The sequence below is a fragment of the Manis pentadactyla genome, chromosome 3 (assembly GCF_030020395.1).
Source record: "Manis pentadactyla isolate mManPen7 chromosome 3, mManPen7.hap1, whole genome shotgun sequence".
Lineage (NCBI taxonomy): Eukaryota > Metazoa > Chordata > Mammalia > Pholidota > Manidae > Manis > Manis pentadactyla.
In genome coordinates, this window is record NC_080021.1 from 169,153,401 (window position 1) to 169,166,551 (window position 13,151).

Genomic DNA, 13,151 nt, shown 5'->3' on the forward strand with positions numbered 1-13,151 from the left:
TACTCTAAGGATGAGTATGACCTCATGTTCTATAACATTTTTTTTTTTAAAGCTCAGTCTTTTGTCTTATATTCAGTTTCTATTTTTTTTTCAAGTAATTCTCCCCTTTTGGGGCCTTGCAGGAGACTGAAGTAGGGCAGAGCATGATTGAGAAGGTGGAGGAGATGGGTGACTTCATTCATTACTACTTACTGTTTCTACTATGGAACAATAGGTTATGGACATAGTAACTCCAGCTTGAAAAATGGTGGTTTATTGAGTAATGAAAATATATTTAGACATTGTCTTGAAGAAAACATTTAAATACAGGGCTTGGAATCTTTCCTTCTATTCTGTTCCTTCCAATGGGCTACAAATTCAAAGAAAAGATTTGCCAAGGTGTACCCAGAGTTAAAATGCACTTAAAAGTGAGAGATTGAAATAGGCAGTGTTAGAAGGTATAGGTTAGTATCCATGTGCACAGCCACATATGTACAGCCAGAGGGACAGAGAAACTCAGAAGATTTTAGGTTGGTTATACTAGGTATAAAATGTCCTGACACAGTCTGTTCTTCAACTGTACTTTGACCTTTGAAAAGCCTTTTATGATTGCTGTTCACATATTTTTTTACTGCTCTTTGTGAGTTTTTTATTTTCCTCTGATTGGATAGTTTTAATAGCTTGCTTCTTTTTCCATTGTGCAGTAATTATAATGTTATTAGTTTAAATCAGATTAGTCAGTAAGGTCCTGGTTCCTGAGTAATGCCTTTTTAAAAAAATTTGTAAGTGTTTTGTCATGCTAAGGGACCAGTAACTTTTATGATGGGTGTGGGTGGGACTTCAAGCATACTTTGTATTTCAACTGAACTTTATTGTGTAAGCATTTTCAAGGGAAGAAACTGTCTTATGTAGAATATAAGACTGCATGGGTCAATAAAGAGAGGGCATTTGCCCCTTTACCCCTCAACAGTCATATTAAGATGATTTTATTCTTCTCGATTTCTAAAAGGACATTTTTCTCTGCTATTGTAAAAGCCAGCAGATTTCCCGAGTGCCCTTGAATGATTTATTCATGGCCTACTTGTATAGGAGCAAAAGAAAAGAATTATACATTACATTTTTTAAAAAATCTTGTGCAAGAAAGCAATTTAAAAAATGTATTTGGTAAGACCTTTAATAAAATTTTTAATGAGTTGTCTTCCTGACTCACAGTCGTTTCAAAGAGTACTGTCTCCTCTATTATCATGGCTCAGAGCAGTGTTTTTTTCCTGTCCCCCCTGCCCTGTCCCCCAAGTTGGGATATGTGTTGTTTCTATATTACTTTTGATTTTTAAGTTAAATAGTCTCCTGTTTAAGAAAACTCAAGGTGTGCCCATACCTAAGATAGTGTTTGAACTATACCTTGATGAATGTAATAATTTATTAATAACATTTTGGCCAAGATTAGAACACTAAATATCACCAATACTCTGAGATTAATAAAGTTAATCTATCATTAACCAAAAAAATTTTCCTCTTTCTTCCTTTATTCCTGCTTTCTTTCCTTCATTATTGAGTTCTTTCCTATCCCCCCAAAGTTCCAGCAACTGAATACTTGAATGGATGAATGATCTCATATAATTATTTGTTTACTATCTCCCTCTCTTTTTAGGCTATAAATTCTGTTAGAACAGAGACTGTACCCATCTTGTTCACCTCCATGTACTTAATGCCTAAGATTTATACACAGTAGTAATCCAGTAAATCAGTTGATTGAATCAGTGAATAATAAATGCATATAATGAATGCTTCTTTTAAAAATTATTTTTCTTGAAAGTGTTTCTTGTGTATTGAAATACTTAGGTTGTAAATTATGGGGATAAATTATAATAGGAAAATAAATATTTTTAATAAGAATGTTTTTAAATTTGCTACTTGTTTCTTTTTAAATAAAGAGTAGTATAGTTCAATTAAAAGTGGTTTTTGAAACTAAATTTTTGATTATTTTGGATTAATATTTCAAACTGTATTTGATTATGTGAACTTAATTAGCTCAACTAAACTTATGGCCCAACTAAATTAAAATAGTTTGAGGGCATAATATGGAAATACTCGTATTTTTCAATGAGTATCAGTTTTAAGGGTTTTAATTGAAACATGATGTGAGTCTATGTAGATAATAGTATTTTTTTTACTTATTTCAAGTTGTAACTTGAGAATTTTAAGGATTGAAGAAAATTTCCAAGCATAACAGAAAATTATGTACTCTTGGATTCAGAAATTATTACTTTAGCAAAATAGGCCTGACTGATCAGAAACATAAGGACCAAAGTAAGTGTACATAACTCCCCAAATAATGTTAGTATAGACTGTTCATTTAATTGTTGGACAACATGTATGTACAAATAGTTCAGTTACTGAGGGATAGGAAAGAAAAAAAGGGAAAAGAGCTTACTACTAACTACAGTGTTGAGTCTTGGTAAGATACAAAGTAGCCCCACATTGCATTTGATATATTATGAGCTTCATTGGATCACTTGTTTAGAAAAGCTAGTAATACTTGGCTACACAGCAGTGTACTTGGAAGAATAAGATTCTACTCAAGTGTTTCAGTGTCTTTTCAGCTCTTCCTAATTGTAATATCTCTGTTACTGTTTGTTTAGCTTTTGTCTCTGTGACCAAAAGGGTATATTTTCATCCTACATTTTTCTCTAGGCATCCACAAGGACAAAGATAAACCTCCCAGCTTCTCTGCTGTCCTTGAGACTTTGAGGCGCACCTTGACGGATTACCAGAGCAAGCTGGAAGATGCATCTAATGAGGTAACACTTGCACTGTTTGGCTCCACACATATAGCCTTCGGCCTGCAGCAGTACATATCCCTTGCTTGTTACAAAGGTCAAAAAGATTGGGTGTGTGGAATTGACAGCTTCACAGATACAAAAAATAATTTGTCTGTCACTGTTCTTCCTTTAAGTGTGGCCTAAAGACATGTCTCACTTGTGTTTTTGTAACTCTTCAGTCACACTATTGTTTTCAAAGTTACAATCCTCTTTTACTTCTTGGTCTTCAAAATTTATTTTAATTAAAAAATAAAAGCTATACAAGTCATTTAAGTTAATATATGGTATGTATTTAAATGTCATTATGTTTTTACAAAATTGAAATAGGTGGTAGAAATTTGGTTTTGTGATTATTTTAGGTTTCTACAAATTGTGAAAGTCTCAATTAAAAAAAGAGAGAAGTTCATTTTCATCCTCTACGGGGAGTAAAATGCTGTTGGAAGCTTTTGAAAACAAGTTATCTGTTTGAAGTAGCCTGGAAGTTTTTAATTTGATGACCAAAGAAGCTCATGCTTTTATTTATCATCTCATTTGTATTATTTAATGTGTGGGCTGATAATTTTCTTGGGTATTAAAATATTTTATGAATTTGTGCTTTAAAAATTGAAGAGTTCATTTAGTTACAGCTTGTCAAATTAGAAAATATAAAATAATCATATTAAATACAATTAGCAAAACAACAAACAGATTGTCCAAACCCAAGACAGGCCAAATAACATGTAATTTAGTGTTTATCCTTCTGTTTATCTGTGCCTTTCATATATCACAAAGGCCAAGAAACCATTATACTTCATATTTCAGAAGAGGCTTATTTTACTTTAGTTTACCAAGGTGAACAAAGAAGGAAAAGTGAGTCTTCTTAATAACCTCTGTAATTGTTTAAAAGGCATGAAAAATGAAAAGATAGTGACCATTGAAATAATGATACTACTATAAAGAACAAATATTGCTAAGCCTTTCCCAGTGAGACGAGACGACCTGTATTGTTAGTAGTTTATGAAAGTCTTCTGAGGCCTGGGTCTGGAAGCTGCAGGGTAACTAGGAACATATTACCCACAGCGAATTGTTATTTGGGAGGATAAATGTCACATGATCTGCAGCACAGTTGAAAAGTCGACTCAGCAGGCTTTGGCTTAGTAATGCGCTTTGTTGTGAACCAGTGCCAGAGACAGCAGTGGGGAGACCAAGGGGGTGGCTGCAAAGAAAGCAAAAAGAGCAGTCTGACAGAAAGAAGAATGAACTGTCAAAGAAAATAAATCACAAGCGGAGCAGGACCAACTGATGACCTGCCACAAGCCTTCCCAGTAGGACTGCATGTGACCGACCCCGAAGTTGTCATATGGAGTGAGAGACCCGTGAATACTGTCCTGATGTATAGAAAGAACAGTTTTCTGTTCTGTCCTTTCATCTTTCCTTTTAGATGCCACTGCTTCTGGCATTTTGGTCCAGTAGGATTTTAAGAATAAAGTTATATTGTTTACAGTACGAATGAAATCCTTTATCCAGACATGTAGTAAAAATACAAAACATCACTGACATTTTAAGCTTGAACAGTTTCTTTCCTTTTTAGCCATGTGAACTTGTGACAGATATTATATAGTTAACCAAAAGAAATACTTTTTTAAGACTTAATTGCTACTGAAAATTTTGTATTTAATTAATGCATAAAAAACATTTACAGATAAGTATTTGAGTTATACATCCTTGAAAAATATTTTAAAAGTTACTTACGTTTTCTTTTATCAGCTAAACAGCATGAATGATGCTAAGGAAAAAGCATCTAATGAACTTGATTCTGCCAAACAGAAGATAGAATCTCACACTAAAAATATAAAGGTATTGTGATTTAAAATAACTTCTTCCTTTTGTATTAGTAAAGAAGTATAATCACTTAGGGACTATTTTTAGGTAGAGATATCTGAAAATATAGTTCATACTTTTATTAACTACATTTGGATACAATTTAAACTTTTTATTGATGATCAAAGTAATGAGAATGTTTTTTTCAAAATTTAAAAAATAAAACGATTTGAAATTGTTTTGGTTAAAGGAAAAACTTTATAATACCATAGTTTCAAAAAATTAATTACCATTTAATGTCCAGCCTTAGATACGTAGTCAACATATTTTATATTAGTACATCAGTATTTGAAGTCAGTTTTCATAATTTTAGGAAGGAGCTATTATTTTTAGTACATCCTGCCTACTAATGGACTGAGACCACACCTGGCCAATGTCCAGAACAACAGTTTATTTTCTGTGCTGATTTTATTATTGTTGCAAAATTGTAAAAAAAAAAGTACAAAGAAACTCACAGAGTTGGAATCTTTTTTTGTGTTGGTCCATGTTGAGTTTGTCATGGATATACTTGAATAGAATTTGTTAAGATTGAAGAATAAATAGTTCAGCACAATTTTATGTCACATACTTGAGATTCCTATTAGTATTTGGAATGTCACTGGGAAGTAAATGTTGTTATATTAAACATAAGAGGTTTATTTAAAAATTGTTATATACTTGTTATTCAAAGTTTTTTGTGCTACCAAATTATTTTTTAAATAATGAGCTGAAAGGAAAACTCCATTTCAAAAGCATTTTGGAATAAGCTATGTTACTAACATTTTATTTTTAAATGTTGAAGCATAAATTTTCTGATATTTGAGCTGAAATATTATACTTTGAAAATATATTCAATAAGGTATCTTCATGGTAGTCTAATACTTGCCTTTGTGATTGGTTCTTATGCGTTAAAGCTTTGGAAGTTTTCATTCCATATTTTATATTTGAATCCCTCATGCCCTGTGGGTTGCCTTCATACAGTCTCTTTATTTGGTATCTCCGACAGGATCTTCAGGATAGACTGGCTGATGTCAATAAAGAGTTAAGTCACTTACGCACTAAATGTGCAGACAGAGAGGCTCTAATAAGCACTTTAAAAGTGGAACTACAAAATGTGCTGCACTGTTGGGAGAAAGAAAAGGCGCGAGCAGCCCAGTCTGAAAGTGAACTGCAGCAGCTTTCCCAGGTTTTCCATAAGGACACCGAGGTATTAGTGGAGACCGAAAGACTGTCAGGAATGGTCTCTCAGTAATCTCTGCTTTATAAATCTCTGCATACCTCAAGTGGCTGTTTTTACCCTTATTTGATTTAATTCAAAACGTTGTTCTGACCTGACTGTTCTGAAATATTCCTTCCAGCTGCAAAACCAGGCACCCTGTTCCTCTTGTGTCATCTTATGTAAGAGAAGTCATCATGAGCAACTTGTACAACTAATTTTCTCTGACTTTTTAGAACATCATATCTCAGGCAGCTATGCTCCTAACAAACAGTCCTTTCAAGGTGTTCCTGTTTGCCAAAGAAAAAATAATTTTTATTTTAGTAGTTTAGTAGCTTGGCATGTTGGAAAGAATATATATATATATATATATATATTTGTAATCAGAAAGAACTAGACTGGACAGTGGTACTTCTGTTTACAAACTCTGTGAGCATGGACAAACCATACAGCTCAGTTTGCCCTCATCTTAGTTTCCTCATTTGCAAAACAGGAATAAATAGTTACATTAATAGACAGACTCCTTACTCTTTATATTAATCAAAATTCAGAAAAATACAAGTCCCACAAGATCAAAACTTTCTTCGGACACCCATGAGAGTTGCCTATCCATTTTTATTTGTTAATAATTTCTTAAAGTATTATGACAAAACTTTGATATTCTTTATGCGCCTGTGTGAGCGGAATCGTTATCAGACGTTGCCTTTTACCCCTGGGACACAGAGCTAGTCTAGCTGGTGTGCAGTTGGTTTATCTGAGTGGCCCTGCACATTGAGTTCATTACTCCAACCAATATGAACATGAATGCCAAACAAGTAAAAAGGAAACATTCTTTCCACTTTTCTTATAGTCTGGGATTTAAATTGTGTCCACATGAAGGGACTGGAATTGTTCTGCACATCAGATAATGATTAAAGGAGAGGAAACTAGAAGCCTGACTGTACTGTAAAGTCAGCAGGCCCACAGCACTGTGGTTGCGTTCAGCATGTGCAAATCAGTTTTGGATCTTGAGATTCTCTTTTCACGCCAAATGGATGATTATCACGCATGGTTTATCACAGCCCAAGCAAAAAGGACATAATGGCGACACAATGAATTATCCTTTAAGATGAACTCAGTCAGTTGGCCAAATGTGTGTATGTGTGTGGGGAAGATTTTTTGTGTCTGAATATCACATTTGGTTTCATATATTTAATAAGATTTTTAAACATCTCAACCCTTTGCTTAAAAAAGGAAAAGGTACAGTGTGTTTAGAAAGACTTCCTATATCCTGCTCAGGTTTATGGTTGTAACTACATATTTGAATTTTTTGGTTTTTAAATTGTTATATTTGGAAAGAACTAAGGCGAAATATATAGGGAGGAATAAAGATACACATTTTAACATATATAGGAAAAATTTCCCCATGATTTCTAATTACACAACCTTTGCATATCCTATATTTAGTTTTTCTTATCTAGAAGATGAGAGTTTCTGTTTTTTCCTTTTAGAAGTTTTCTTTTCCTGATGATCTATTAAAAAACCTTAAGGGAACTTATTTTATCTACACAAAATATTCATTTTTGCAGTTTTACAATCACGTCGTTTTGAGTTCCATTCTGTGGGACTTTATAGGTGAAACACCTTATAAAGAGAGCCATTGGGCATCTTAGTAAGTAAGCTCTTCTCGTGTATCCAAGATGGGATCAGCTCTTTACTGAATTCTATAGCATGGCGTTTCCAAGTCATTAAACTATGGGTGGTTTAGTTACTACAATGGCAATATAGTTTTAAAAGACCTTTTTTTTTTTTTACACATTTCTAATTGGATAATTTTGAAAGCATGCCTCCTGCAGGGATGTCCTTTTTTTTGGCCTGTTACTTTGTAATATTTAAAGACCTACAAATGCCCAGTGTGCCAAATACTATATGAACTTATAAGTGGGGAAAGCAAATGAGCCCATCTCCCGTATCTTTCATATCACTGGCTACTTTGCCTAAGGGGCTTGGGATAGATTTCCTCTAAGTGGTAAGGAAACTGGAACCTCTGGAGGAGGAAGAAGGCTGAGTAATTGTATACATGTAATACAGATACAGATATAACGTTTTCTTGAACAGAGTTGAATAATACTCTTCTCTCTGTATTGGTTTTCTGACATCTGTTTTGGCAACTTTAAATATGACATTATAGAATTACCATACTGATTTCCAGTTAGAAGGTCTTAGGAGCCACTCTTCCAGATTCCTCATGTTACAGATTAGAAAGGGGAGGCCTGAACAAGTACTTCCTCAGATCACATGCTCAGTAATAGCACAGCTGGGCTTGAAACCCTGATCTTTTGACTTCTAGAGTGTACGTTGTGGTTTTTGAATACCAAGAGTGAGCAATTCCAAGTTTTTATCTGATGCTTAGTTTTGAATGTAAAAAACATCACCAAGATGACAATACTCTGAGACTTGAATATTTTAATTCCTTTCTGGGTTTTTGAAATAAAATTTTCACCATGTGTATTATGTGTTTTACTTCTTACAATGTTTATATACTGGAATTAGTTTCCTTTTTTTCTCACAGGAGAAGCTAACCTTCCTTCATACCTTGTATCAGCATTTGATAACAGGCTGTGTGCTCATAAAACAACCAGAAGGCATGCTGGATAAATTCTCTTGGTCTGAGCTCTGTGCCATCTTGCAGGAGAATGTTGATGCCCTGATCGCAGACCTCAACAGGGCTAATGAGAAGGTGACTGTCCTCAGGCATCAGATACCTCTATTAAATTCAGTGGCATTTGTCCACATCACAGTATCATTAAGAGGGTCTGACATTCATCTTATTTCAAAAAGAATTTGGCTGTTAATAATTCAATACCATTAATTATGGCTTGTCTACAACTCAGTTTGATGCCATTGCTGTGGGCATGTAAATGTGACTGAAGTCTGTATGAAGTCTCCAAGCTCCACTTTCTGTGCAGGACATGCTAATACTACTAGCCAGTATTAGCCACAGGGACCTAATTAAAAGAAAATAAATTAATCTTACTGATGAAGCAATTCAAAGAACTTAGTCATTTACATTAATAAACCAACTCTTTATGTTAGCGTTAAATAGAAACAAGATAGTTATTCAAAAATATCTTAAAATTCTTTGCTCAGAAAATAATGAGGTGTTACTTTAAAAGCATGTAAAATTTTAAAATTATGTTTATGACATTTCTGGAAACACAACATGCTGTATGTTATAAAATCCCTTCAGTGCTTTTGAATGTAAGAAGTATATACTGTAGAAGAAAATAGTAGACTTTTACGGTCACTTTACCATTCACAAGCCTAGGAATTCAGTCTTACCTAAAAAAAGAAAAAATTGAAAATCTGTTTTTTGGTTATAGAAAATTAAAATGGCTAAGCAGACCAACATATTCCACCATTAAGGGTATTGATTCTTATCCTGGGTCTGTTGAACTGGTCAAAACTATATTTATGTGGTCTAGTTTCCAGATCTTTAGCTGCAATGACATTTGCTCTTAAGCAACATAAAGAGAAACACTGTTCCCTAAGTTTTTAAAATCTGTTTAAGTGGTGAAACAGCATCTTGGCCTGATTTTAGAGTGAGAGCATTTTACCTTGGTCCTATCATCAAATCTAACCCTAGGCACTGAGAAGTAGGTTTGGGGAAATGAAGGAATAAACTGTGAGAAGCCCAGATGCTCTTTGCGATGGTGAATGTGTATATAATGGCCTTGAGATTACTGATAATTTAAAATTTTAAACCCTCTGAGATGATACTATGTTTTAATAGTTGTTCATGGTTTCAAAACACTATTAATTGTCATACATATTAGATGACGAGGATTTTCTTTCCAGTGTTTTGAATGTAAAATAAAAAAAGTTGGAACATTGTTTTATTATATGTAAAATGTTTGTAGATTTGTGAAGCTCATTTAAATACTTCCTTCCCCACTTAGATATCTGAATAGCTTTAGCTTTGGTTCTAGAGGTAAGCATGTTTTAAATTTTCTCAGTAAAATTGATTATAGAACAAGTAACTTTATAAGTAAAAAATAAAATGTCATCTAAGCATAAAAATGATACCATTTTCTGCTAAAATATGATAATTTGCCCTAATTCCTATTTCTTAATTTTTTTGTTTTCAATTTAACTTAAAATTTTTATATGATCTGAAGGAATAAAATACAGTAGAAAATCATGGACAGTTTTGGGGGAGGTGGTACAAAGAAATGGTTTGGGAGCATATCTCATTCTCTTTTGCCATTGCCCATTTAGATAAGACATCTAGAGTATATCTGTAAAAACAAGTCTGATACAATGAGAGAACTTCAGCAGACCCAGGAAGATACCTTTAACAAAGTGGCCGAGCAGATCAAAGCTCAGGAGAGCTGCTGGCACAAACAGAAGAAGGAACTGGAGCTGCAGTATTCTGAGCTCCTTTTGGAGGTACAGAAGAGGGCACAGGTATGCTACTTCTACAAAGAGCTTTACAAAATGGGATGCTCAGTCTGTTAATATTCCAAGTGTTTTCTTTTAATACTAGTGCCAAATCAGTTTAAACCTTAGAACTTGTTCAGCCCACATACATGTGATCATGCAAACATGCACACACATACAGATATACACACACACACACATACACACACACACGAGTGTGTATTAAGTATTATCTTTCACTAAAGTTTGGATGTAGATGGTTTTCTGGTCAAATCATCCCAGAATGCATTGACCAATTAAATGCTAAAATTGTATTTCCTTTATTTATTTTTAAAATAAAAGGTTAAGAGATTTGGTAAACTTTTTTTAAGTTTTAGTGTAGATACCCTTTTATCCAGTTTTTTCCATTATCAATTCCTTTTATTTCTATGCCAACTATCATTTTTACTCATTTGTGGTTGTAGCTTGTTAAACCTCCTAACATTATATAAGAACTGGAGTTACAGTTATAGATTCTGCTGCAAAAGAGTTGACTGTGAGATGTATTACTATGTTGTAGTCTATTGAGAACAGAAGTTAGCTTAACCATATTTTTACTGTACAAATTATTGTTAACATAATTTATATTGTTAACTGTCATCCCTGCCCAATCAGGAATAACAGTGATAATAAATGCATTTTTTTTGGTATTGAATTTATAACAGGTCATTTATTCTCAAGGTGAGATACTTAGGAATCAGAAGGTTCTTCCCATATTTGGTCCATTCATACTTATATTGAAAAGTCTAATTTAAAATAAGAAACTTTTTTTTTTTTTGGTTGGTTTGCCAGTAAACAATTTCAGATTGCTTAAAATAAGACCATTCTGTTCTCTCAAGTGTGAGCTCCCTATGTGAACTGATGCCATTCTCTACAATTTTGAACGAATTAATAACACTCTCTAAAAGTAGCCATTTGTTCACTGTATGCAGGGTGGCTGTGTTCTGCATATTCTATACTGAAGTGAAAGACTGAAGCGATTTATTTCATTTTTTTTAAGAGGTAACATTTACATTCAGTGAAGTGAATAGATCTTAAGTGTACAGTGTTTTGATCAAAGTAAACACCGACATAACCATTGCCCCACTTGGGTCTTAAAACACTGGGTACCCTGGAAAGCTTGTGCCTCTCCCAGTCTGTTTCTGCCTCCATATGCAGCCATTGTTCTGGTGCCTCTCATTGTATGTTGCTTTCATTTGTTCTTGAATTTCCTCTTGAAATCACTGAGTATGGAGTCTTTGGTTGTTGGCTTATTTCACTCAACATATTGTTTTGATATTCATCCATGATGTTGTGTGTATCATTAGTTCATTCTTTCTTTTTTGGTCAAATAGTTACACCACGCTTTGGTAGATTGTAAGTTGATGAATATTTTGGTTGTCAATTTTTGGCTATTCTAAATACAATTGTTACAAACATTATTGTGTAAGTATTTTGTTGGTATATATTTTCCTATCTCTTGGTTAAGAGTAGAATTATTAGGTCATAAGATAGATGTATGTTTATAAAAAACTATCAAATTTTTTTCCACAATGATTGTATTATTTTATATGTCAACCAGTGTATGAGAGTTTCCATTGTTCTACATACTCTGCAATATTTGGTATTGTCAGTCTTTTAAATTTTAGCCATTATTGTTGTTTCCAAATGGGACTTTATTGAGGTTATAATTCACATTATTTTGTTGATTAATGATGTTGAGCACTTTTCATGTTCTTATTGGCCATTCATATATCTTCTTTTGTGAAATGTATGTTCAAGAGTTTGCCTGTTTTTTTACTTGTGTGTTTATTATTTATATATTCTGGACACAAATCCTTTGTCATACATGTGTATCACAGATACTTTCTTCCGAGATTTCACTTGCCTTTTCTTTCTTTTCTCGTTTTTTTGTTACAATGTCACTGATATACAATCTTATGAAGGTTTCACATGAGCAACATTGTGGTTTCAACATTCACCCATATTATCAAGTCCTCACGCTCCCATTGCAGTCACTGTCCATCAGCGTAGTAAAATGCTGCAGAGTCATTACCTGTCTTCTCTGTGCTGTATGACCTACCTATATTTTGATTGCGAATTACAGGATTTCGCTTGCCTTTTCATTTTTTGGTGTTTCTTTTGAATATCACAAGTTTAAAAACTTTGAAGTCCAACTTTTAAATCTTTTTCTTTTTTGAGTATTTATTTTTATGTACAAACAATCTTTCTATACACCAAGGTTGTAGAGATAATCTATTGTTTCTTCTAGAAGTTTTATAATTTTAGCTCTGATGTCTAAGTCTGTGATCCATCTCAAATTAATTTTTGTGTATGATGTTAGGTAGAGGTTCATTTTCCCGCTGCATTTATTGTTCCCACACCATTTGTTCAGAATGTTACTTTCCTCCTTGAATAACTTTGGTCCCTATGTGAAAAAACAACTGGCAGTATGTGGGAACCACAGGTTTGTTGTCCTTCCCTACAGTTTTGTTTAATCTAAAATTCCATATAAGCAGAATCATACAGTATGAAGCCTTTGGGTCTGACTTCTTTTATTTTTTATTTTTTTTTATTCAGGTATGATTGATATGCACTCTTATGAAGGTTTCACATGAAAAAACAATGTGGTTACTACATTTACTCATATTTTCAAGTCCCCACCCATACCCCAATACAGTCACTGTCCTTCAGTGCAGTAAGATGCCACAGATCCACTATGTGCCTTCTCTGTGCTACACTGTTCTCCCCGTGATCCCCACACCATGTGTACTAGACATAATATCCCTCAATCCCCTTCTCCCTCCCTCCCCACCTGTCCTCCCACACCCCTCCCCTTTGGTAACCACTACTAGTAC

The 13,151-nt window shown here is 33.7% G+C and overlaps 1 protein-coding gene across 5 annotated transcripts in view; it reads left to right on the forward strand.

Moving 5' to 3' along the window:
* Positions 1-13,151, forward strand: part of CCDC171 (coiled-coil domain containing 171) — a 369,406-nt gene that overhangs the window by 168,640 nt on the left and 187,615 nt on the right. For all 5 annotated transcript variants that reach the window (XM_057498705.1, XM_057498704.1, XM_057498703.1 and 2 more), the window contains 5 exons: positions 2,674-2,780; positions 4,548-4,637; positions 5,647-5,847; positions 8,408-8,575; positions 10,114-10,302. In XM_057498705.1, coding sequence (XP_057354688.1) covers positions 2,674-2,780; positions 4,548-4,637; positions 5,647-5,847; positions 8,408-8,575; positions 10,114-10,302 — 755 coding nt within the window. The remainder of the gene's footprint in view (positions 1-2,673; positions 2,781-4,547; positions 4,638-5,646; positions 5,848-8,407; positions 8,576-10,113; positions 10,303-13,151) is intronic.